General features: G+C 45.0%; 1 protein-coding gene across 2 annotated transcripts in view; it reads right to left on the bottom strand.

Annotated features, from left to right (window-relative positions):
• Window positions 1–26746, bottom strand: part of Arid5b (AT-rich interaction domain 5B) — a 44829-nt gene extending 18083 nt beyond the window's left edge. The window contains exons 1-5 of one of the 2 annotated variants that reach the window (XM_032889277.1): window positions 26471–26746; window positions 24935–25047; window positions 19330–19534; window positions 17218–17270; window positions 9299–9396 (exon numbers count right to left, since the gene is read on the bottom strand). In XM_032889277.1, the coding sequence (XP_032745168.1) occupies window positions 9299–9396; window positions 17218–17270; window positions 19330–19534; window positions 24935–25047; window positions 26471–26474 (473 nt within the window). In that variant the 5' untranslated portion in view covers window positions 26475–26746. The remainder of the gene's footprint in view (window positions 1–9298; window positions 9397–17217; window positions 17271–19329; window positions 19535–24934; window positions 25048–26470) is intronic. The other variant, XM_032889279.1, reaches the window with a different exon arrangement.
• Window positions 26747–26993: the final 247 nt, after the last annotated feature.

Below are 26993 nucleotides of genomic sequence, written 5' to 3'. Positions count from 1 at the left end.
CTATCACACTGACTCCCAGTGAGGGCTATCACACTGACTCCCAGTGAGAGCTATCCCACTGACTCCCAGTGAGGACTGTCACACTAACTCCCAGTCACACTAGAAGCCACCACCAGCGCCAGGGCTTCTGTAATCTTCACTGGTCTCTCCAGCATTCATGGACAAACTCTGTAACAACTTGTACCAAAACACAAGGTTCCAAGAGATTTTCAGTGTCCAAGCTAAAGATACATTTTAATGGTAAACAATTACATTCTTTTTGTCATCTGAGCCTTCCTCGCCTTCCTCCCCCAACCCCCACACCCCAGCTTTCTCTCTTGGAAACATGTTTTCTGGATTTTCAATAGTTCCTTTGTGAAGGCTTGTGTCTGTTAGTCTCAAAATTGAAAAGATGTTTGTACAGTGGCAGGCTTGAGAATAAGGTTACTTAATCTTCATGATAAAACCCCTGGAGGAGAGAGAAATCATAAGCCTCTTGTTGTTTATTAAAAAAAAGGAAAGAGGCTAAGACACATCATCTATTATCTATTTAAATTCACGGTTGATACGAACTATCAGGAACGTTTGGGTAGGCCTGGAAGAGTTTCTCGAGCCTTACCATTTAAGTCCAAATGGCAGGGTGGTGGGAAAAACAGACAACAAATGGACAGAAAGAGGACAATAAAAGACTTGGGGAAGGAGAAAGTGCTGTTTGGCAAGTCTTTCTTGAGGAGGAGGGCAGCAAAGGAAGTGGCCATGGCTTCCAGCACAGCAGACAGACGGGCTTGAAGAGCGTGTGCCTGGGGCTGTTTCTACAGTCAGCAGTGTAAACTCCAACTTCTACTCATTACAACTCAAACCCAGAGGCGAATTTAAGAATTTTTAAATAGACATTTTTCAGATGCTGTTGCTTATGCTTACCAAAAAAAAATTTTTTTTTAAACTGTGGGATCTGTTTTAGTTTCCAGGCATTGGGAAGTTACCAGGACATTTTAGGCTTGCTTTGAAATCTAAAGAGTGAGGCTCTTGGGAGGAAATTACCTGACTGGCCCGTGTGGAGAAATTCTTTATGGATGATAAAAGGTCACTCCAGTGAGGGAGGTGGACACTCACCACATTCTGGTCTGTCCAGGGAGCAAGCCTAGGGGACACAGGCAGGCCAAGAGCAGCTATGCTAACACAGAAACAAGTTGAGTTTGGCTCTTTGGGCTACTGTGTGTCAGTAAGGACCAGCTGGACCTCTAGTATTGAGGGGACAAGGAAAGCTTGCTTGGTGGCAGTGTTGCAGAGAGAGAAAAAGAAAGCGTCTGCCCACAATGGATTCCCGTGAACAAGATGGTGGCCAGGAGGCAAATGCAGGTCCTCGGGATGGCAACTCCACTCTGGGTGAGGAATGGGGCAATCTACCTGTTGAATCAAATCTCTGAGGGGCTCGAGGACAAAGGATCATTATACGACACTGAGTCACAGGCCTTAGAAATCACAACCTCACTCTACTCCTTAGGCATGTTCTAAAAGGGACCACCTCTTCTATAAAGTTTAAATTCGTTTTGTCATCATGCCCATGGTGCAGAATTGGGAGTTACGGGAAATTTCGAGGGAGGTGATGTCCCACGATCCTTGCCCAGAAAACGGTTTAGTTTGATGATGGACTCAAGTCCTAAGTCTACCTCTCTAAGGTCCAGCTCAAATCCTAGATCTCACAAGAAGACATCTTGCTGTGGGTGGAAACCTCTCCCCTCTCTGCTGCCTCTTTGCCTTTCTATAACACATCTGATTTCTAACGTCTTAACTCTCTAAGTGTCTCCCCTGGCCCATGAGTCAGACCTTTACTTTAGACAAACTGGGAATTTCTGAAGCTTTTTAGTGGTCACTGGAGGCTGCTGTCCAGTGGGGGATCAGAAGCTGTGCCTGCGTTTCAGGAAACCCGTGCTTCCTTAGCAATCTCTGCTGCCAACAAGACACCGTATCAAAGCCACCCGAGTCTGTGACCACGGTGGGAACCAGCACATATCCAGTGACCAGAGGACAGGGCTACTCTTCCAACTGCCCAACCTGTGCCCTGATGCCGCTTTGGTAAAATATACTAAAAATGAGTTATTAAGGAAAATAAAAGTTCAAAAGACACATGCAATGCAAGCCCTGACTTTTCTTTTTCTTTCTTTCTTTTTCCTTTTTTATCATATTCAGTGAAAATAAAATTACTCTGCTCCAAGCCAAAGTGAGTTCACAGAGCTTACCTGCAGCTGGCCTGGTTCACTAAGCTTTCTCGTGGGCTGGTAAATAGTCCACAGACTAAATGTCACACACGAAAGCAGCTTAGGAACCACAGAGACATATACATAAACGTATAAGTGTGTATATATATATATATATATTACATATATGTATACTACATATACATATACTACATTATGTATACTACATACACTACATATACATATACAAAGTTCTAGGGTCCCATCTGTGACTTTCTCAACTGTGTGTTTCTTGGCCTGAAGGCTGTCAAGGATACACAGACCCACGTCTCAGGCATGAATGGAATGGGAACTCGCCTTGACTCCCTTTCCCTTGGCTTCTTGCCCAGTTATGATTAGCTGAGGTATTTTAGAACCTGAAAGATCTAGGGGTCTGGTTTGGAGCACAGTGCTTACTTATCTTACTCAGAGCACGAAGCTTCCCCCCACCTTGTCCACCACACCTTCTGAACAGCGCGGCAGACCCCGTAGGCTGCCATTCATTTTCTGCCCCTGGCCTCTGGGTTGGGCGTGGCTCACCCTAAGTCACTCTGCAGTAAGCATTTTGAGCCACTTGGAGTAACTGAGTCTTGACCAAGGAACTCTTGGGGGGGGACAAGGGGAAGCAGAAGGTTAGAATTTGAAATTGGACATTATGCATGCAAGAAGGATGAAGTGTAAACGTTCATTTCCCTCACAGACAAATACATTTGCTTCGGATTTTGATTTTCCAAATACTCGGAAAAGCACACCACGAAGTACTTTTAGCCTTGATGCTCCTTTTTAAAACCCCTAATAACGACTTCATGTGTTCCACACAAACAGAGCATGTAATTTATTCAAGAAAATTAAAACCAGTAATCTAGTATTTTGTATAAAGATCCCCCTTTCTTGTGCTTCAAAAAAACATTAAAAAAAAAACAAGAAAATTTGCATATGAAAACAAAGCCTTTAAAATGAATTACTATTCCAGGAAAAAAAAAAATCATGCTATGAAAAAAAAAAGTCCACAGAAGCAGCCATTTTGTTTTTGTTTCTTACCCGATTTAAAAGAGGAAAGCGATTTAAGGCATCTTTAGGGTTGGACAAGAAAGAAAAACGTGGTCCTCAGAAGAGCCCTTTGCCCGGGAGAACACAGACATTTCCTGGCGTCCTCATCAACAGTAACTTAATCTATAAATCCCAGCAAGAAATGTCAAGAGCAGCCTTATTTCATAAGCTTTGCTGAGTTTGCGACAGCTACATAGCAACAGCCTCGCGCTGGGAAAACACGAAGCCTTTTTACATTGGTAATCATCTGTAACATGAACAATTAAATACAGTACTAATGGACTATGGCCAGGAGCCTGGCACTAATATTAAACACTGACAGAGATGAATAGGTTTAGAAGCAAAACCAGGCTGACAAAGACATTTTTATGAAGTGCTTGGACCTATTTTATTTTAAACCAATCAGAGACAGGTTTGGACGAGCAGGGCCCTCAGTGACAGGGAGGCATTCACGGCCACTGTACGGCCTCTGCTCTGCCTTAAATAAAAACACCCACTGATTCATTTCCACGGCCCCTACTTTTATTATTGCACTCATTAATAAACCCAAAGTGCCCAGCTAATAATATACAAGTAACGTTTAATGAGGAATCGGCGTTTGGGGTCCCCCCCCCTTTCTTGTAGTAAAACAAAAACATTTACTGGAATCGTGAGCCGCACTGCATAAGAAATACATCAGCAGTAGATAATGTGATGTGGATCCCTCGCTCCCTTATCATTGTCCAGGGAAGCAGAGCAGGAGGGAGGAAGTGGGAGCACGGTACTCCCTATATCAGAATGGAAAGAATATAATTCTTGCCCAGGGAAGCAGCTGGGGAGATGGCTCAGCAAATATCAGGTCCTGAGCTCGAAACCCAGCAACCATGTAAAACCTGGTAGTAGCAGTGTACTAAGGACCTCGGCACTGTGGGTCAGAGACAGATCCTTGGGGTTGGCTGGCTAGCCAAGCGAGCCTGATGGATGACAAGACCCCGTCTCAAAGAATAATGTAGGGACCAATGCGATGGTAAGGCCACCACTCGCTATCAACCCTGAGGACCTGAGTTCGATCCCCAAAACTGTCCTCTGACCTTCACACACACTTGTTGTACCTGAACAGGAACGAGTGCATGCATGCATGCATGCAGACATGTATACATATGCATGTAACACACAAACACAGACAGACAGACAGACAGACAGACACACACACACAGACACACACACACACTCAGATAAGAAACGAGAGGCTTTCTGGAAGGCTTTAGAAAAGTCACCACAAAGTTCAGAGCTCTCTCGACTGCCCCAGCTTCTTGAAGATGGTGGCTGTGCACCAAAGCGGCCAGCCATTTTCTGTGTGGCCACGCCAACTTGTTACTGATAAGGATGAATGGATCTGATAGTATGTATGGCTTTAGCAACAGGCCAGCCTCTTCTTTGCTTAAAGTCCCTGATCTGATCAGAGTACTCCCTCTGGAGTACTATCCTCTGGGAGAACCAGTGAAAGAGCAGACATTTGTAGAACTATGGCCCAGCCTTACTTCCACTCTATGGTCCTTGGGATTATTGGTGATTCCCTGATGGACCTTTCCATAGTTTCCTTTTTATTGTTGTGATAAAAAGTCCTAATTAGAAGTCACCTGGGGTGGGGCGGGGGAGGGCTGGAGAGATGGCTCAGCGGTTAAGAGCACTGACTGTTCTTCCAGAGGTCCTGAGTTCAATTCCCAGCAACCACATGGTGGCTCACAACCATCTGCAATGGGACGGGAGGCCCTCTTCTGGTGTGTCTGAAGAGACTGACAGTGTACTCATAAAAAAGCAACCTGGGGAGAAAAGAGTCTATTTGTCTTGCACATTTCGATCACAGTCTATCAGCCAGGAAAGCCAAAGCGAGCACTCCTCAGGGGTGGGGAGCCCCTGTGGCCTGAGTCCTCGTCATGAGTCATTAATAAAGAAAACGCCCTGTAGATTTGCCCACGGACAATCTACTGAGGGCAATTCTTGAAAAGAAGTCCCTATTTCCCCAGATACCTAATCTGTGTCAAGTTGCCAAAAATCAACCAGTACAATCATGATTGGTTTAAAAGAGTGGTCTGAATGCATGCATAGTCTACATTAAAAATGTTCTGCACAGTCTATATTAAAAACAATAGCTGGGGATTTAGCTCAGTGGTAGAGCGCTTACCTAGGAAGCACAAGACCCTGGGTTCGGTCCCCAGCTCCGAAAAAAAGAACCAAAAAAAACAAAAAAACAAACAAAAAAAACCCAATAAAACCATGATCTTCAAGTATTGGTAGCTAATGGTTATTAATTACTAATTGTTTGTAGCATTCTGACCAGAAGGCTGAAGTACTCTAGATAGCAAAACTTGGCTACTGAAGAAAGGCCAAGGGCTTGTTATCAGTGCAGAATTACCCCAGTCTTTAAGCTCTGCACACTCCTGACGGTGTGTCCAGACAACAGTGTCGCCCGACAACAGCAGAGCCACTGGTTCTAAGCTTTCAGCTGTCCCAGAAGCCTGTGAGCACTTCAGTGTCCCTCAGTGCCTCATACTAGCACTTTAAGCCATCCCCTAACTACTGAAGCCACCCCCTTCTTCTCAAGACATGTCCTACAGTTGACAATTTAACATGGCTTCCAGTCTACTACTTGCCGTCCCCTAACTCAAATGCTGACCAAAAAGTCCTAGAACTGGAAGATTATATTATACCTCTTGAAAACTATAATCCAATGGGAGACCAAAAAGTTACAGAATGTCTAGTCTTCTCCTACAAATTCAGAAAATGAAAAGAAAAATGTAAAACCTTTCATAATGGGTTGTCGTTGCTAGGGTTTCCAAATTGATAGTTTTACATCGTTTGGGAATCTACTTTTCTTTAGAACAGGAAAATCATTCAGTGAAGTACATTAAAAGTCTCTGGGCATTCCGGTCAAGACTGTGGCACTGACAAAACCTCTTAAGGAAAACACACCCAGGGGCTGGAGACACACTCAGCATTTAACAACACCAGCTGTTCTTCCAGAAGTTGTTCAGATGCCAGCACTCACATGATAACATTTAACTATCCATAACTGCTGTTCCAGGGGACCCAACTCCATCTTCTGGCCTCTGTAGGCTCCTCCACACACACAAGAGGCAAAATACCCATGTACCTCATTAAAGAAAAATGAAACACACACACACACACACACACACACACACACACACACACACACACACACATACTCAATCCTTCTCTCTAACCCCATTCTTTCCTGCTCTTGATCATGAGAGGCTTTGTAAAATCTACTTAATGACTGTGCCCATTTGCCAAGGCAGTGGGCTAGCTGCAGCCTTGTGACTCCTTTAGCCAGTTTTGTTTGTCACTGGGTCCCCTTAAGATGAATGGTTCCGAGTGCTGGGAACTTTTGAAGAGAAGAGAGTATATTTTTATGCCTCTCATGCAATAGTTTGATTAGAGGCTCCTAAGCCAAAGACAAGTAGGTTATGGTAGCCTCCAGCATCGTAGGCAGAGCCCTGACTGGGGAGACATTGTACTGGGGATCAGCTGTCCAATACAGTAGGTAACAAGAATGCGTGAGCTTTGATGTTAAGTACTGAGAGAAATCACAGTCACATTTATATATATGAAAAACAGTGCTGCCAAGAGTGGTAATTTGAACATCTATTACTGACGTTTAGAATCTTTCCAGATTACAATAGGGCCAGGGCAATCTCTTGGGAATACTCCATGGGAAATTTTCATGAGGTACTCAATTTACTTCAATTATTCTAAAACAAGCATTCTCACTTTTGTTACCTGGCTGCTTAGTTAAAAGTGAGGTACTGTTAGACGCCCTTAGACGTCAAAGGGACATAACAAACACATACCGTGTCAAGGAGAGTTATGAAGGATGCTGTATATGACCCACAGTGGGTGTCATGAATGTAGGTCAAAGTCGGATTATCAATGGACCATGAGAAAAATAATCAGCAAATTGAGTATTATCATTTTAACTATGTTACCAGCATGCTCTGTTCCACTAACCAGGTGTATCTTGCTTTCAGTGTATGCACGAACACTATTAAGGCAAGGCTCACACATGTATGCACGGCACACAACCACACAGTCTCTCTCTTCCTCTCCTTCCCCTCTCCCTCCCTCTTTCTATTTGAACTCCAGCCCTGGATTTGAACCCACCACCCTTCATGAGTCAGATACACCTTTTCTCACTTACGTTCTTCGGTCAGGATACTTTATCACAACAACGAGATCCGTAATTAAGCGCAGTAGAGGATGAATTCTGAACTGGCCTCCCACACCAACGACATACATGTGTGCACATGTATTCTTGACACCCACAGGCATGCACACACACCATTACTAACCCCCTCTCCACTCCCATAGGGCAGTGCTGGCTGTAAAGAAGCTGGTAGAACCTAAATAAACGTTATGTATGGACTCGTCACGCAAAGCACGCCCCACTCAGGAATTTGCTGCCACTTCTCAGCTTCACAGTCAGTGCGGGCACACAGTCAGTGCAGGCACACAGTCAGTCAGTACAGGCACACAGTCAGTCAGTACAGGCACACAGTCAGTCAGTGCAGCACACAGTCAGTCAGTGCAGGCACACAGTCAGTGCAGGCACACAGTCAGTCAGTGCAGGCACACAGTCAGTCAGTGCAGGCACACAATCAGTCAGTGCAGGCACACAGTCAGTACAGGCACACAGTCAGTCAGTACAGGCTCACAGTCAGTGTAAGCACACAGTCAGTGTAGGCACACAGTCAGTGTAGGCACGCAGTCAGTGCAGCACACAGTCAGTGCAGGCACACAGTCAGTCAGAGCAGGCACACAGTCAGTACAGGCACACAGTCAGTGCAGGCACACAGTCAGTCGGTACAGGCACACAGTCGGTGTAGGCACACAGTCAGAGCAGGCACACAATCAGTCAGTGTAGGCACACAGTCAGTCAGAGCAGGCACACAATCAGTCAGTGTAGGCACACAGTCAGTCAGTGCAGGCACACAGTCAGTCAGTGTAAGCACACAGTCAGTGTAAGCACACAGTCAGTCAGAGCAGGCACACAGTCAGTGTAAGCACACAGTCAGTCAGTGCAGGCACACAGTCAGTGTAGGCACACAGTCAGTCAGTACAGGCACACAGTCAGTGTAAGCACACAGTCAGTCAGTGTAGGCACACAGTCAGTGCAGGCACACAGTCAGTGTAGGCACACAGTCAGTCAGTGCAGGCACACAGTCAGTGTAAGCACACAGTCAGTATAAGCACACAGTCAGTCAGTGTAGGCACACAGTCAGTGTAGGCACATGGTCCTTAACACAACTTGGGGGATGGAGGAGGTGCACGGGAAGCGGGCAGATGGGACGGGACATGACTCCAGCCCACAGAGCCTTCCCCAGAGGCCCTGATGTATTCTTTCTTGGTTATATCATCAGCACTTTCCTGACACAGGTGGGCCTTATTAGGAAACCAAGCCATGCAGAATTTGGCTCGAGATTTCCTTGATGGAAAGAAAGCGGATCTATCGGTGAAGAAATCCTCACAAGGAATGGAAAAGCAGACCACGTAGACATAACCCGAGGCAGTGCTGTTGGGCTAAGGAATGCCTGGTTTCCAGGGCTCAGGCACACGGGAACCTCATGGCAACATTCCCCATCTTTGATTTCCAGAAGCTCAAATCGTTCCTGGTAAATGGACCTCCTGAGAACATCCCTAGCAAGACACACTTACTGGGGCAGGGGCATTGCCAGACAGGTGGCCACAAGACAAAAACCTAAGTAAAGGCACACCTAATTTTAGTCTGGGTGACCAGAGAGCGTGCTATGTAGAGCAGAATCCCGGGTGTATGGGGGGAGAGGAAGTTGGGGGATGGGCATGAGTAGGGGGGAGGAGAAGAGATGGGGGAGGGTGAGGGAGTAGGGGGGAGTGGGTGAGGGTATTTTGTCTTCCCAATGGTCCTTTAGATTTCCCCCATCTTGTCTTTATCCCAAACCGTCTTCCAACGACACGGTTTTAGTTAGGCCAGGCTTTTGCAGGCGATGGCTCCTTACCTTTCGTAGTGTCTGCGGGTGCAAGTGGCCGCACTGGTGCTCCCAGGATTACCGCCTAACTCGTCGTAAATGTGTTTCCACTGACGGCGGGCTGTTATCTGAAAAGACGGCAACGAGAGATTCAATCTAGCATCGAGAGTGAGCTGCAGCGCCAGGGTCATTCATTATACACAACATTCAGAAGAGAACAGACAGCCCTGGACACCCGGAAACAGAGCTGGTGAGTTTAAGGGGGGAGAGGCAATGGCTTTAACAGAAGATCTCTCGCTTCACAATAAAACATGGCTTCCGACTTCTGATGCTGTGTGCCAGCCTTGGCTAACTTTATCTAAGGCACCGTCTCCCTAGTTATTCATACAACGGATGGCCCCCAAGGTCCCAAACACACACACCCCACTCCTTCTATGTTATGTGACACAGTACAAAATAAAGTTACATTTCCACTGAACTGTATGCTAGTTCCCCAACTTAAATGGATCACAGTTGACACTGGCTGCCGGAAGCGGGAGGAGGTGGATGGCCAGCCACACTACTTAAAGAAAATGTTTGTTTCCCTCAAACACATTTGTTTATGCATCTTCTTACCCTTTGGGCCATACAACGTGTTTCCTGCTTTATAACAAAACAGGGCACTAATAAAGCGATCATATAGATTAATGAAAGTGATAAGCGGTGGAAGAATTCACAGCCGTCCTGACATTCTATCATCACTAAAACGAAGCCTGAGTTCGAGGTGTGCCTATCCAATCTGTTTGTCTCTATTCACACAGAGCAGGGAAATGGGATATTAATCAGATCTCATGAAAACACACATATTCCCAAGGTGAAATGCTCATCGTGTACCTTATCGAGTTGGGTGTATAATATCAAAACAATAAACAATACCCTGCCCTGTACGACGTGGTCTCTTTTTATTTTTGCTCTTAAGTTTTACTGTTGTGCATAGATTGGGATTTTGCAAAATGACAGATGCTACGATCTGGACATTGATTATTTGGGGTGTGGGGGGTGGGGAATCACATGGCTTGCCTACCGCACCTGAGCATGTCTGAGGCTAGGACAGGTTCTGACAACCATGTACACATTTCTAAACAGTTTTAGGCCATAAACCAAAAATAAAGAGGCACAATTTCTTTCCTCAAAAACTCCTCATGCCTGATACCAAGGCCCCTTTATTTAGACATCGCCCAGCAAGGTCTTCATTTAGATAAGGGGAGGGCACAAGGTGCACAGTAGGACTGCAGGAACAGCTAAGCACATCCCTGTACTGCAGAAGCAGTTCCCACTCTGGTCATCTGTGCAAACAGCACATTCTATTTTACACTACACAGCTTGCATTTCTGTTGACTCTTGCCATCTCTCAGGGGACAGACAGGGTTGGGACATGAAGGGACCGAGACTCAGGAAGGACCCATCACTTGTCTAAGGATACACAGTACAGTAGGAGTAAACCCTCATCTACCCAGTTGCCTTCCAGTACCCAGAGCTGATGTCTCTGTGCTGTTATCAAAGCTACCTCCCATCAGATTGATCTGAAAATACAGGCCACACCAGGCATGAAGGCTTTTTCCCCTGAGTTCTCAGCCTGTTGGGTTTGGGTCAGCAAGACTCTGAGAGTAAACTGAAAAGTGCTTTCTGATTTGTTAGCCTCTCACATTCTGAAGCTAAAGGGTTCCTCTGTGCTGACCCTTTGTCTCTAGGTAGAACAGAGGGGCTCTGCTATGCTGTTCACCACAGAGTCCTTTTTCTTGAGCTGTATTTCCCTGCCACCCCTTCTAGGAAGGCACATCAGATGCTAGAGATTTGGGACATGGCCATCTACCTATACTTCATCTCATTTTAGGACAGAGTTGGGTACAGAGAGTGATGGAGGTGGGAAGGAGGAGGTCAGAGGACAGAGGGCAGAGGACAGAGGACAGAGGACAGAGGGCAGAGGACAGAGGTCAGATGAGATAGAAACAGATAAGGCTTTCAAGGCTCCTAGCTTAATGGACATCACAGCTCCAGAGAACCGCAAGGACTGAGCAGACTGCACTCAGGTGCGAGAACCAATCAGGATACGCGTGACAAGCTCACTCTGAAGACCACTGAGAATCACTTTTTTCCTAGCATAGGTAAAATTAAAGGGTCTCCAAAAATCACAGCATGCCCCTTAGATCCAGCACACATGCTCATGTTTTCCAAGCGACCTTTAGAATCCAGATGACATTTCAGAGGGGCACCAAACAAGTTGTCTACACTGCTGTTTGTGTGAGAAAACGGGAGTAACGAGTGGAAAGAAACCTAAGTCCCTCCGTAGTTTCACTGATGAAACTATTGCTTCAAGAGTATTTTGGGGAGGTGTGGTATACAGAGATATAGCACAGTCAGTAGGACCATTGCTTATAAACATGAGAACCCAGGTTTCATCTCCAGAACTTTCACGGAAAAGCCACCACAGGTGGTGGTTTATGCTTGGAACTCTAACACTGGGGACTTAGAGATGGGTGGCTCTCTGGGGCTCAGTGGCCAGGCAGTCTAGCCTACTTGGTGATATATAGGCCAATGAGAGGCCATGTCTCCGAAACAACAATGAGATCCCTCAGAACACCCAAGGACAAAGAGCCAGTCATCTGGTCATAAATGTGACCATGGCACTCACTCAGGGGCCCACAGCAGCTCTGGTCCCAGCACAAGACCAGTCCAGGATGAAGCCAAGCCGGCAAGATCGGGAGCGTTCTCAGACAGGTCACTGCACTCAGTGAGAGTTACAAGACAAAATCTACCACCAGCAAAACAGAGCAAGCAAAACCAAAATAAAACACAAAACAGAAGGCGTGAAGTAGGGAGAGAGAGGCATGTTGGGGACACCTGTGGAAAGGAGGGGGGTTGGGGGGCCTGCGGGAAGTGGAAGTTGAAGTTGAAGTTAGGGGTGGAAACATCGTGACCCATCGTTTACATGTATGGGTCTGTGAGAGAGTAAATATATTATGTTCTCTTTGAAAAAAGGCGCAGGGCAACTAAGGACACACGCGCACACGCACGCGACTTTAGGACGGCCACTTGAAAGCCTTGGAGCCTTTAATTTATCTACTTTTTAGATTACGAGGATAAAAATCATATTGGGGTCTGGGGGGTCTAGTGAAACAGACGGAACTAGGGGCTTTTGTGGGCTTGAGTTTTTCCCGGTGGCTTAAGAATGGGAAGTCAACATAAAGTCATGGGATGCGCATGCGCGCGCGAGCTCCTAACGTAGCTCAGGCTGCCTGGGAAACAGAGCCTTGTCTGGGCACCTTGAGGTGGGGCTGAATTCAAGGAAGATGACTTTTTTATTCCTGGTAGTACTCCAGGAACTGAAGCCGTTCAAGACTACATGACATCATCTTTGGCCTGGACCATTCTGAAATAAGCCAAACGCTTGGTATGTTCAAGAATGCTAGGGACAGAGCCGGAGGATGTCTTCAAATTGATGTCAGAGCCAGAGTCTGACGTCAGAGCATAATCCGGCAGGCAGCCAAGTGCCTTGTCCCAGATGAACACATCATGGCGCTGCCTCATTGGTGGGGCTAGAGGGGTCTGGGAGCACAATGCTGTCGGTGCCTCCTGTGCTCTGATAAATTTCTCTCGGCACCCGTTGTGCTAATACCACTTTCTCTCAGAATACTGCACGGGGCTTTCCACCAGGTGGTCAGTGAAGTTACCTTAATAAACTACAGCTGATGTGCTCCCTCACGCTTCAGAGACTCTCCTGGTAGTTACTGCTTCCCCAGATGCACAGGAAGGACCCTAGCTCAGGGGCAAAGCGCTATCCCTTTCTGGATTAGAAAGAAAAGACTGGGTAGAGGAGTGTCTAGCTGGAAGTCTGCGAAGAGCGAGCCGTTGCCAGCAGCCAATCAAAAACCCTCAAGATGCAGTGTTTTAGGGAATCAAATCTGTTAGATACATTTATGATCCCCAAACCTCAAAGCAGAGAGAAACTTGCTGTATTTCCAGTAAAGGCAGAAGAGACTGAGAGAATGGTACAGTCGCCAGCCAACATTACAGACTTAAAATGAAACTTCTGCCCCTCTCTGTCTGCCTGTCTGTCTGTCTGTCTGTCTGTCTCTCTCTCTCTCTCTCTCAAATTGAAATTGGAGGATTGTGAAGAACCAAAATGAAACAATCCATAATCCACAATTCAAACCAGAAGGTTTGGAATAGTTCATAACCACAAACAAAAACAAGCCAATTAAGATGTTCTTGTTCATAACCAGAGGGAACTCCAGAGACCCGGTTTTGGACAGGCATACAGTAACACGTCTGCAAGCTTGATGCTTGAATTTTGGACTGGTCCTGAGTATTTATATTATCAAATATCTACATATCAAGTATCTGCATTATCTATCCATTTAAACCTTTCTCCTAAATTCTTACATTTTTTTCCCCCTCAAGAATGAGATGTTATCTCAGGTTGTAACTGGTTGGTTACTAGGAAAGGTTAGCATTCTGACATGTATATGGGGTGGTAACTCGAAAGGGCTGGGGACGTATCTCAGTACTACAGTACTATGAATTCATAAGCCATGGTGAGAACAAACAAACAAATAAGCAAACAACAAAAAACTTTAAGGACAAATTTCCAGTCTTTGATATGTGATTTTTGATAGAGGATGTAATTGAAGACAGGTTCCATTTGGGACTATAGTACACCTGGTATTCATGGGCTGAAAGATGATATCAACATCACTCCCAAATATGAAGAAAATATCCTAGATATACGAGAAACTGCCAGGAATGGAAGGCACAAGAGACAGTAATTTATAAGTGTCTCCTCTCACCTATACTACTATAGACAGTGTGTCCTGGGGACTTCCTGCAGGCGAGAATATGAAGAAAATACCACGATGGGGAATGCCACCAAGTTAAAATCTGAAAAATACGGTGGCAATTACCAGCAAGCTAGAACCGGAAGACCACCGCCACGATGGTCTTAGAAACTATGCCTTAGTTTCCTTCTTTGTATGACAAAGGACATAAACTAACAGAACAAGGATTCTTTTCCATGCAGAGGTCAAGTCATGACACAAACGATCTGTCAAGGTGCTATAATTCCCTTTGCTCAAAATGGAAAGCTGCATCCGGATTTACCAGGAACTTTCCCCAGCATGAAAAGAAAATAACAGAAACATGGTGCCTGTTCTTCAGCCAAGGGAAGACCGACATTCGAAGATGTTCTAGGCTGCCAAACTAAAACCTCACTGAAAAAAATCTAAGATTCGCCAGTCAAAATACTCCAAGAAAAAAAAAAATGTATTATGTACCTAGCAGGGCTAAAAGCTTAGAAGTAGATAGTAGAAACATAGTTAGGTGCCAACAGGAAGCCGGAAGTTAGGGAGACAGGGAGGGAGGGGGATTTAAAAATTCCATTCCTAAGTAGACAGAGGGAAGACTCCCACTGGGTCCTTCGTGTATCCCCCAGATTATGCATCTCCCACCCATGCTACTTGGACATAAGGATTTAAGCTGAAGGCAGTTGAGAACACACACAAGGAGAGTCCCCACTCTTCCTTGTCCGTCTGTCATTGGTACAGATTGCCTATGGAAAAGGTATCTTCCACAGTAAGAGAGAGAAGAGAAACTCATTCTTAAATGGGGTGACATCCTTTACCCTTGCTCCCTTCCCCAGCCTACTAAACAGTCCCCAACCCCTGCATCCAACTCCTGTTCTCTCCTGGCCTCGTTTTCTTGTCTTCATCTATCAACAACTCTCTACTCAGTCTCTTGTCCCAGGCACTGGCCACTCTAGTTGCTCGACCTTGCTGTGACCAAGTTTATCCCATCTCTATGTTGGAATGCTCTCCCTAAGAAAGCCATGGCAAGGTGGACCCAACCCCTCACCTGCTTCACCTCAGAGCCACTTTCGTCCAACACACTTATCCTGCAGGTCTCGTCAGCACATCTGAGCCTTGAAGGCTCCTTCTCTCATTTCTATCGGGGAGATCACTTTGTTTCTACAGGGTGATGGTCTTTTCAATTTTTTCCACCCATAATTTAATGACTGATTCTCTTTAAAGTAAGTGCCTTAAGGATCAGGATGGCGAACCTAGATCTTTCCTTTCTCCCGTGGTGTCTAACATATGTCTCACATGCACATGATGGCCAGTAAACATATGGTCAGGTAATCTACTGATTTATGTTCATTTATTCATTCAACAAAAGAATCAATTCTATGAGTCCAAAAGTACTGCAAATGCGCCCCCAAATTTATCAGAAGTTTCTTCTATTTGTTCCACACCAACTTGGGAGTCTTGTAAAGAAAGATACAAGAGATAGGAAGGCAGGAAACACTGAATTCTGTGAAATCTGCTGGACTCTTCCTATCAGTTCATGGCATGAAGCTCTGGAGTTTGAAAACCATATTTCACAACGCCGTGCAAATATCATGTAACCAGCCTCGGTCACAGTTCACCAGAGTGCAGCCCCATATTCTTCACGTTGTAAGATCAGCTTACAAGTGGAGGCTGAGAGGCTGACTGGTGAGCTCAGGAGACTAAGTTTCCGTCCTTTCACACAGAGGAGAACTATAATTAGCTCAAGATTTTGCAGAACCATGAGCTATAACTGTGGCAGGGAGTCCATATCTTAATCCATCAACAGATTTCGCCAAGTTAAAAAAAAAAGCTATTTATTTTTGCACAGGGTACTTTTATAAAACAAATCTTGCAAATGAACTTGCATCTATGAAATGAACATTTTACATGTGTTCACGGGCTGGGTTTCTTTATAAACACATTTGCCCCCATATAGCAACCAGTTTATAAGTTCACATATGCACGTCAAACCCTTTTTTAGTCAGAATTCCTAGCAGATATCTCAATGGTAAATATCAGATTATCTGACTCAAATAGCACTTTCTACAATTTCCTGTGCCCAGACTCCTACATCAAAACATTCTATTAGTTTCTGGAACAATATACGTTATATGGCAAGGACCACTGGATTGCAGGGTTGGGGTAAAATAAATATAATTTTCTTGACTTTGTGTCTGTTGCTTTCATTTTACTACAGTACAGAGGTCTCTCAGATTACTTCTTAAAGGAAGAAAAGAAATAATTTCCCACTCAATTGCCAGAGGAACTATACAACTTAATCTGATTATCGTGTGGGAGAGAAAAACATTCCCAATGACGCCATCTTCCTATGTCAATTAATTTTATTACAGATGTCGTCTCTCTGAGCTACGTTAATGCAGATCTTCCCCCCCCCTCCGTATTTCAAGATCTTAATCTCCGTTTGTCCCTCTGATATTTTATTGGCTCAGAAATACATGCTGTAAAAATCCATGGCCATCAAATTTTCCCGTGGGCTAAAAATAACTCACTCCTGTCAGTTAGAATTAGCTGATAAAGAATGTCAGAGCCTGTTCTGAATAAATTTGATAACTTCCTGTTTATGTAGCAGTGACCCTTGTCTAATAAAGCTTCTTTTGCCCTAGAATGAGAGGAGGCTGTGCTCTATTCTATTCCTTAATGGCCAATCCTGATGACTTCTGAAAGCCTTTAATACATTTCCCATATTAGACATGAACAGATGTCAGGTAGGTTGCCAAGGGAGATTTCTTTTATGCAATCTTGGCTTGTCGGACAATCATAGACCTTTCTCAACATGGGAAAAAATTACAGACCCAACTAATTTCCCTGACAGGGGAGAGTTACATATGTTTTCCACTTGTAGTGTTTTACGACAAGTTTACAGTTTTGCCAAACCTGGAACTAATTGGGACCATTTCCAAATCTGGCCCAATAAACCCCCCAAAGTGTAAGAGCCATTGGGAAAGGCAGCCAATGATGGTGTGCTTGCTTTTCAGTTCTCCTCCATTTTGGCCAGAGACAGAGGGGTTGGGGGCGGGGGGAGGGAGTCAGATTGTGAAATCATTTCATTTAAGTTGCTTAAACACTTACTGTTTCATATCCTCCCAGTTTTTGAGCAGCTTGAAACATAGTCCAAAGGTTAACTGTTAGAGGGACAATAAGTATTTAGATAAGCATTGCATTAACACACTTTCAAGAAACGTCAATTCAAACATTTTGTTTTGTTTCTCAATGAGAAAGAGAAGAAAAAAAAAAACAGTAACAACAACAAAAAAACCCAATCACCTCTATCAACAACAATAACAACAACAACAACGAAACCCAATCACCTGCACCCCATAGAGCTAAATTTCTGGGAAATAATTCACTCGAGGGGCGTTCAACATTTTAGGATCTACTATGTTTAACCCTTAAAAAGTATTTCTTGAGAGAGGGTCGCAACACTACAGCGCCTGTGGACTTTAAAAACAAATAGCATCGTCTTGTTTGTCTTTTCATCTGCAAAGGAAGAGAAGATGTTGGCAGGACCTTGGGGAATGTGTGGGAATTCAGAACAGGGGTGTAGGTCTTGCTCAGTTCTCAGAGAGAAGGCCTTGATGGCCACGCCTCCTCCAGATAAGATTTCTCTGTGATCAGTAAACAGTCACTTTAATGTACAATTACTTTCTTAGACTGTTTGATAACAAGGCTGTATTAAAGGATTCGGCTGTATTTTTGCCAACATGTGTCTGGCACGTGAGTGTAGAAAACAGGCAGGTCACATGCCAGGCCTGAGTCACACAGTAAGGGGAGATAGCCGTTCACAGAGAAATGGAGTCATGGACCCACTTAGCTCCCTATCTGTGCCTGAGAGAGCTGTGTGATGTTTGGAATAACTGTAACTTAAAAAAAAAAAAAAACAACAACAAACAACAAAAAACAAATCCCGAGTTTAGGGTTTGCGTGGTTATGCTGCCAAACGAGCTTGGCTCAACTGGTATCGAGATATTTTTGGTGTTCATTTTGTACCTGATACCTTGGAATGTGAGAATACTGGACTTCAAGTAATCCCTTGGTAAGGGAAAAGAACCAAATGGGGAATTAAACTGTCAAACGGCTCTTTGACACATCATTCTCGAGAAGCCATAGCGAGCCTTGTCCTGTTTCAAGGCTGAAAGAGCCTAGCCTTGGCCTTGCTCAGAAACATTGATAACGGGACAGAGCCCTTCACAGAACATTGATTTTACTTCTATTCCAAGCAGCTAGTTTTCAGGCAAACATTGTAATCATCTGCCGTTATGTAAGTTTATAATGGCTTTGAGTGCTCTCTTGTAATCAGCGCCAGCTGCTATTAGCTGTGTAAATTGTTAGGTAGAACATACAGGTTTGACTCTCTTCATCGGAATGACACGTGGCTTTAATGGGAAGACGCCTTTGGAGAAAATACTATTTCAAGCCGGAGGGACCCATGGCTTTGTGCACCAGTAAATCCAGACAAGAGCAAAATATACACTTGGCTGTGAACTCTGGGGGCAAGATCTGGGTTTTCTTTTTTGTTTTCAATGGAATTCTGCTCAAGCTATGAGTTGCGTCTATGCATGAAGACGTCTAGATGCACCATCCAGCTCAAAGTTGCTCCAAACTGGGATTTCCCTTTGGGTTTTTAGTCCACATTTGCTGTGAATTCAGACTTAAAAAAACAAAACAAAACAAAAACCAACAGGTTTAGGACTAAAGGGGTTTTTTCCCCCCTCTTTATTCGTCCACTTCTAAACATCTCCCTTTTAGAAGCTGTCCCTGAATAGGCAACATCTGTGCCTGATAAGGCGACATCATCGTCATTATCTCATAAGAAAGGAGTTGCAGACACTCCAGATTGACAAAACAGAAAACAAGAATCTTTCAGCACGGTCTATTTCCAGTCACCGTCCTCGGACGCCTGCCTATAAATATCACTGCAATTGTCCCAGAAGGCAACAATGCAGCGGAAAGAGGCAGGGAGAAAATTCTTGGCTTGGACAATTTGTGGATCTACTATAAACAGAAAACACCCTGCCTAGATTAGGGTTTCAACATAATCACTAGTAGAAAAGAAAGAAAAAAAAAAAAAAACAAAAACACATTTTTTCCCACTCCCCTCCCCCCGCCCCCGCCCGACGCCTTGCAATTTCAAAGAATCTGAGCAATTTTTGATATTTCAGAAACAAAAACAAGTATACTTACTCTGTTTGAAACCCAAGTAGGGAATTCGCTCGATGGGCGTTTTTCTTTCTTTCATGTATTTGTACAGGGCCACTAAGAAGGCTTGTTCATCTGCCCTGCACTCTTCGCCAATGGACAACTTTGGCTTTTCTTCACTCGAGGATTTTTTACAGTTATTGTGGTTATTTTTCGGCTTGGTCAAGGCTGACCTGGCCTCCCCTTTCACCTGGAAAAAAGTAGGAACCACAGTATAAACAAATCAAGCCCGGCCTCAGAAGGCTTGCAAAGACATATCTAAGGGACACTTGGAAGACAGCCTTGGGTAAGAACGGTCCTAGACAATTAGTCAACGGGCACAAAGCTCTATAAAGGAGCACACAGTGGGCCTTTGTGCCCTGTGGACTTGATGGCAAGTACTCGAGTCTACCAAGGGCGTGCTCCGAATGTCAATAAAACTTTATTGACAAACAGGTGTCCAGAGGGCCACACTTGGCCAGGTTGTACCAGGGCCCTTTGTATCCTTTATAGTACATTCATGTCAAACCAGAAGAAACAGTGTTGATGTTTGGTGAGAAAACTGCTTTGCCTCTTGATACATTTTTATCTTCCCAAGGGGCACCACCATTAATGTCACTGATGAAACCTTGCTTTCATAACAGCAGCCCGATACTTTATATATATTATATATACTACATATAACATAGTATAATATATTAGATAGACTTATTTCTTTGTGTAGATTTATCCTATTCCTCTTTCTAGACACCTGGAAGAGTTCTCCATGCTGGGATATACCAGCAACGTCATTGCCATGTGTCATCTGAGGTTGATGACCTCACATGACCATGAATATTATACCCCAAAACAGACTCTTTAATGAGGACTTGATAGCTTTTCCATCAGCTTAGGATGGGATAGGAAATGTCTCCTTGCCAGAAAAGAAAGAACAGAGAGCAGCTAAAACCCCAAGTAGAACAAATGGCCCACCCTCTCAAACTAAGACATAAATAGAGGCAGATACTCCATGGTTCTTCTGCGCCGCAGGCAGACTCTGGACTTGGCTAACCTAATGTTCCCTGCTCTCGGCCATGTTGTACAGCGGCCTTTGATGGCTGTTAAATATAACACTGAGTCGCTGAGTTATTTTAATTGTAAAAGGGGGAAGTACAAAGGGTCAGACTTCGGGTTCAAATGCACCCGTGGGGAATGTGTACATTCCAGTGTTCTTTACGTCTCCTGGCTGACATCAGGCAGGAAGAGGGCAAGGGCCGGGGAACGTTGTGAATAAAAACGTCCCACAGATTCTACCCTGTTCTCTCTCTCTCTCTCTCAGATTTTTCAGCCTCCACCAATCCTAAGCAGATGAAAAGGTTTCTGTTTATTTATTGAGGGGGAGCACATCCTCTCTAAGAGGGCTTCGTTACCGCTTGTTCTCTCTCTTGAGAGTGCACACTGCTTTAATTTCTTCAGACTGGTCTCACAAGAATAACACTTTCTGGGCAAATCAGTGGGGCCACCAGAGATAATTCTGATATTTTTAAGGGGCTGTGGAAATGGGGTGAAGACGTTTTCCCATATAGGATTTTTACTGACAATGTCATCCAACTTGTGCACTCTGTGACGTCATAGGAAGGCAGACATCCTGTGACTCTTGACGCCATTATCAATTTTCAGCGCCAAGCTTTAGGTTGATGACGCATGTCCTGATTTTTTTGGCATATTTATACGTAACCCGGACATGATGACATCTCCTACTGAGAACTATGATTCCTCAAGTCACATAAAAAAATCAAAACTAGATGGTATATAAACCATAAGGGCTTCTTTTCTTCCATTGGGCACCCAGCCAATCAAAAGCAACAACCCTAGGTCCATGTGGTGCCTTTAATGAATGACGTAACCTTATGTGCTTCATTGATGCTGTGCCAGCCACAGGCACTGCAAAAGGTACCTGACTAGACCCATTTTACAGGAGAGAAAACTGAAGCTAACTGAGGCTCAAGATCTTTGATCCATGGCTACTGAACACCTAAGTTTGGAGTTCTGGTCTACCTTACCTCCAAACCTCAACTGTGTTCAGGAAAGTGGAGTGAAAAGCTGTGTGTGAAACAGGCTGAGGTCTAAGTTTGTGGTGATAACAGACGGAGCATCACTGTTATTAGACAGAGGCGTCTCGGTTAGGGGACTGCGAGCTTTGCAGATAGATAGACAAGCCCTCTGCTTGTGTGTGTAAGAAGAGAAATACTAGAAATGGAAGGAAAGTACATGTGGTAGGAGCCAGAGCTGAAGTAGCTCACCCTCTCTGTTTATGACAAGACTCCAAGAAAGACCACACTGTCACCTGCTGAACTCCATCCTGTATCCCGGGGGCCCCTTCGAGGAGGAAGGAAGCTCAGCAGGAGGGTAACAAGTGGGCAGTGGCTTGCATCTCAAACTACCTTGATAACTTCCTCAGTGCAAGCAAGCTTTCTGTCCCCGCCCCCTCCGTAAGACTCAGTCAAGCTATTGTCTGCCTGTTTTGCCCACATTTACTCAAAAAACATTCCCAGCATTCTAGTCTGCTGAATTACTGCAATTCAAGTATTAAAATGGAAATACCATCTAGTGCTCATGTTGACCTTAAGAAAGCATGACCTTTTATAAGGGTGGCAGTCAGGTTCCTGACCTGAGCCACACACACCTGATGAATTCACTAGAAGCTCTGGGGGTTTTCAGAGTGATTGACAGCATGTTAATCAGAGAAACGATGTTTAATGTTCTCAATGAAGCCATGTGTCTATTTGACACTATCCTCATTCTTCTATGCAATTGAGTTGTAACCACTCTCTTGGTTATTAGCAGGGCTACCCGGCTGGGCTGAACCAGCAACAAGCAGGCTAGACTTCTAATCCTGATTTGGTCAACAACTGGGGACAATACCCTTGGATTCTTGGTAATAATTCTTAGGGATAGTTTGGATGGCCAAAAGAGATGATGATATTGAAACTATCGCGAGCATCACACTTGCAACACACAGCAAAGCAAGGATGTGATTTAAGAGGGCACCCAGCATAACATACTTTGCCTCTCTATGTTCCTTTCTACATGGGAACCACCTGTTACATGTCTAATCTTCGGAAAATGCTTAATGCATGTGTGCGTGCATACACACACACACACACACACACACACACACACACACACACACTACCCACACAAAATCATTTACTTTCCATCACTAAAGATCTAAGCCAAGTACAGTTGATCAAGCCTCAGTTATGGGCCTGCTGCTATAAATGGCTCCATTAAGTGACAGGATTGGAACTGATCCTCACGACCCCTTCCTAGGGCCAGGTGTTCTTCCTCCTCACGAGACATGTGTTGCCTTCAGAAAGCCACGGAATTTCTCCAGGGTAAAAAAGTGCTGTCCTATTAACTCGGAGAGCCTGCAAACCTCCAAAGGTGATGTCACGACCACAGAAAATCCCATGCATGTCTTCCGGAAGGTTTGTCGTGTGGAGCTGCAGGTGGCTGGCATTTATCCACGGTTAGAAATGGTCTGTTTGAGACGCTCTGAAAACACAACGCAGGTCTACGAACCAAGTAGCTCACCAACACGTAAAACACTGGTTCAAGTTCCCGGAATAAGCAGATGGTCATAGACTTAACATTTTTACTGCAACGTTTCACGGCAAAAGACCACGTTAGGACTCAGATGTCTTTTAAAATGGCTCTCCTGGCCCCAAGCATGGGCATTTGTTCCAAGCATTTGTTCCTCCTGCAGGATTTTCCAGACAGGTGCCAACAGATACACTCACCACGCTTTAAAAATTAATCTTTCCCAGTTAGTGGGTTTCTCCAAGCCCATTAGAAATACTTCAAGGCAAGACTGTAATCCAAAGGTTCCAAAAGCTAAGACGTCCGACCAGTTCCCAGGAGCTGACCGCAGCGCAAGAACATTGGAAGGATGGCGCGTCTCACGGTGACCATTTTCAGTGGCAGCGTTAGTGAAAGGAGAGGTGAGGAGAACCGAGACTTGGCTGTCATCCCTCGTAAAACGAGTAAAGTCAGCAAACACTGAACACAGTCCATGATTTCAGTAGCCGTTGGCTTCTTCTGCTCTCCGAGTCGCAGTATGAGTTTTGTAGTCCCCACACATGAGTAGTGATTCCAAATAACAAGGACGAGCGCTTTGTCCCAGTGCGCTTAGGTTTAGAATGTTCTCGAAGAGACGCAACGTAGGCTCTGCATTCTCTGTTGAGCGTCGCCATTGTAAAACCCCAACTCCCTCTGTATGACCTTGCAGGACTCGCACTTCAGGGAAAGGACAGATCCTTCAATCAAGGACATAGAAACCAAGGTCCTAGGTAGTGGGTCCAGGGCTAAGATTCTCAACTCATGAGAAAATATCCTTCATGGTATCCATATGACTTCACTTGCACAGAGTTAAATGGACAGAGACTAAGCAATAGCAGAGAACACTGGGCTTGCATTTAGCCAGCAAGCTTAAAAAATACACACTGCTGGAGATCGGCTTTAAAATTAAAAATGAAAAGAAAAGAAACGAAAAGAAGAGAAGAGAAAAGAAAAGACTTCCGGCGAGACCTTGGGAGCTTGACAAATCCCTAACAAAAGAGCCTTCAGAACTTTGTGGTTAGGAGTCATAGATAAGATTTATAGAATGTAGACATCCATGGTTCCCTTCGACACACTGGGAAGGGGAGAGAGGATCCAGAATAAGCAACAGCCGGCCAGCCACGTCAATTCAAGCCATTTTCTTCTACGTCAGAATCTTCATCAATGATCAACATGCCCCCACATTCAGAGCTCTAGCGCTTAGATCTGGAAAGGCTTCCCCAAGTCTAATCTGCCCTTTGTTTCTGATCTAGATGGATGAGAACTGTCTTTGGCCTAGAAGCAAAACACCAAACACAAACATCCAAGAACCAGAATGCGGAACCGTGACCCAGCCTCACAGAAGTCCAAAAGACAAGTCTAAAAATATGAAGCTAAATAGTTCACGAAACGCTTCAGGAACACATTGCAAAGATTCCAAAGAATGCTCATTCAAAATGGGCCAACAAGCCTCTACAGTGGACGCCTTCCTTCTGTATCCAGAGACATCTTTAAAAAACACACATTCGCCTTTTTTTTGCATGCATAGTCTTTCTCGTGTATCTCTGATTTGCTCTAATATGAGTTAGAGGTGACCTTGGGTGGGGGAAAAACATGACCAAAAAAGATTAATTCTAGCCACTTCTAATTTCATCTCCAGTTAATCTCTGAAGCACATTTAGATGTGTCCACTCAGAGAGAGGATGGTTCAGCTGGTCTATTTTTGATCCGAGCAGAGTAAACTATGTCATTGTGTCATCTGGTATAAGATCTCAGGCTGAGTGACGTGCGCACTTAATCATGTCCTTTCCTGAACAAGCCAAACTGGGAGGTGAGAAGCCTTTCTGTTGACTAATCAAAACGCCGCCGGCCTCCTACCAGATCCTCCCCACCCACTAGGGAAGTGTCCAGTAGCCGAGAGAGCCAAAGACAGATTCTGAATTGAACGCGGACGGTCACCGAGACATCAGATATCAGAGAGGTCAAAGTGGAAACTCAATCAGGACGAGTCCCAGTGGACGACCCACCTTACCTTGCTGATGACTTTACCGTCACAGTTATTGTTGGGGTCCTTTGAGCCACTGAAGGAGTCTCTTCTCTGGGGACATGTTTTCTTTTTGCGTGGTCTGCCTTTGAGATTTGGCGCTGAAAACAAATGGAGAGCAATTTGTCAGACCTCTTCCGGGGAAAACCCAGAAACTTTACTATAGAGCGCTCTGCTCCGATAGCTGAAACACGCAGGTCAGCCACCAACTCTCGTTGGATACTCCCGTCTCTGAAGGGACCTTGGTAGATGCAGGAGTTTGTCTCTCACAGATAAAGTATCACCTTTCCCATGTCTAATTAATATAAATAAGACAAGGGAGATATGGGAAATATAACCCCCCCTCCTGCCCTCCCACGTCTGTACCCTCCCTCCTTCCCCGCACCCCCCCCAGTGCCAACTGTCAGAAGAGAAGTAACCCTGGTCAGACTTGGAGATCTCTCCTCCTGTTTGTTTGATATCTCGGTTTTAGAAACCCAAAGGCCACGCCAGCCTGTGATGTCATCACAGGAAAGCAACATCTGAAAACATCACTCTTCTGAAGAGTTTTGAGACAGCAGCGTTTTCTCAAATCACCATAGCAAGGAGAGAAAGAGAGAGACTAGAGAAAGGGGCTCGCAGTAACAAGCTGCCATTCCACGCATTTTCTCCCGAATACTACTGTAGCCAGCCTGTCTCAAATCTCAGCAAATCTGGCCAAGACACTGAGTCAGCGTGTTCTCTTTCCCTCCTCAATATATTTTTATGAAGATCTGGAGGGTTATTTAAAATAAATTCCAAAGCTTACACTGGGGTTAGCCTGACTCTTGTGGAGGTGTGTGTGTGTGTGTATGTGTGTGTGTGTGTGTGTGTGTGTGTGTGATTAAAGCCATAGTTACAAATGACACAGGTGATGCTGAGCTTGGGCTGTTTATGGGGTGTCCTGACTGCCCCCCTACCAGCTTTCACATTCAAATGCCATCGGTCATGGTCACGCAATTTTCAAAAAAAATCTAAAACCTACCAACTCACAGAGCTGCGTTAACCAACTCCAGACGAATGCCTTCCTCCACCCCGCCCCCAAGCAATCTCTCCAGAGCTCTCAAAGCACCTATATTTTTATTACTTTGAAGGACAGTTACAGGAAAAAAAAATGTCTGAACAGCAGGGAGCCTCTTAATTGTTATTTATCTCTTGACACACAGGGTTAGCCGGTGCCTTTAGGACATTTTATATTGGACTCAATTTACATACACACGGACTGCCTACTAGTTTGTTTTTCTGCCTCGGTTAGGAGCTTTACTGTCAGTGAAACTCAGCTAAGGCAACAGTGTCTTTCCTGTCAAAGTGGGGAGTGTGGGTTATGAAGCCATTTCGGGAGGCTCGGGCTCCCCTTCCCAAACGACCGTTCTCATTTCATTCTCAAAACAAAAACAAAACAAAACAAAACAAAAAAACCGCTGGTCTCAAAGTCCATCCCAGAAAACCTGCCTGGAATTTTCGAAGGTAAAGTCGGAAGGAAAATCAATCGAAAACAGACATTACCCATTCCAGTCGCCAAACATCTGCCTGATTGACGCCTGTGCTCAGGAAAGCTCCGGCAGGGGACTGTTCCCCAGCCTCATCCCTGGAAGTCTGGTCTTGGTGTGAACGCAGCTTCCTAGCCGCGAGGAGGCTCAGCGCTGCTCACAAGTCCCCTCCCCCGGCAGCTCCATTACTCATGTAAACACACAGCAGTGACTAGCACGGGTGTGTGGGATGGGCTCTGAGCTCTGAGCACTTAGAGGGAGCTGCCAGACTAGCAGGGAAGACTCTGCTCTCTCCTCCTCCCTGGCTCGCCGGCGACTCGCTGACTGCGCCCAGCCTGTTTGGTGGCTCCTGACCTCTCTGGTGGGAGCTCAGAGCCCAGTTCCGAGAACTTGCTACGGTCCACAGCCTGGAGCCAGGGTGTGGACTGTTTTGTTTAAAGGACTTTGTGTAGCTCGGAAGCTCTTCCACAATGACCCAAGTGCCAGGCTTTAATGACTGCTAGGGTAGGACTTACTCTCAAGTCCCCTTATCAAAATAA

Source organism: Rattus rattus, chromosome 18 (genome assembly GCF_011064425.1).
Source record: "Rattus rattus isolate New Zealand chromosome 18, Rrattus_CSIRO_v1, whole genome shotgun sequence".
NCBI classification, from domain to species: Eukaryota; Metazoa; Chordata; class Mammalia; order Rodentia; family Muridae; genus Rattus; species Rattus rattus.
This window is presented reverse-complemented; position numbering and strand designations above follow the sequence as displayed.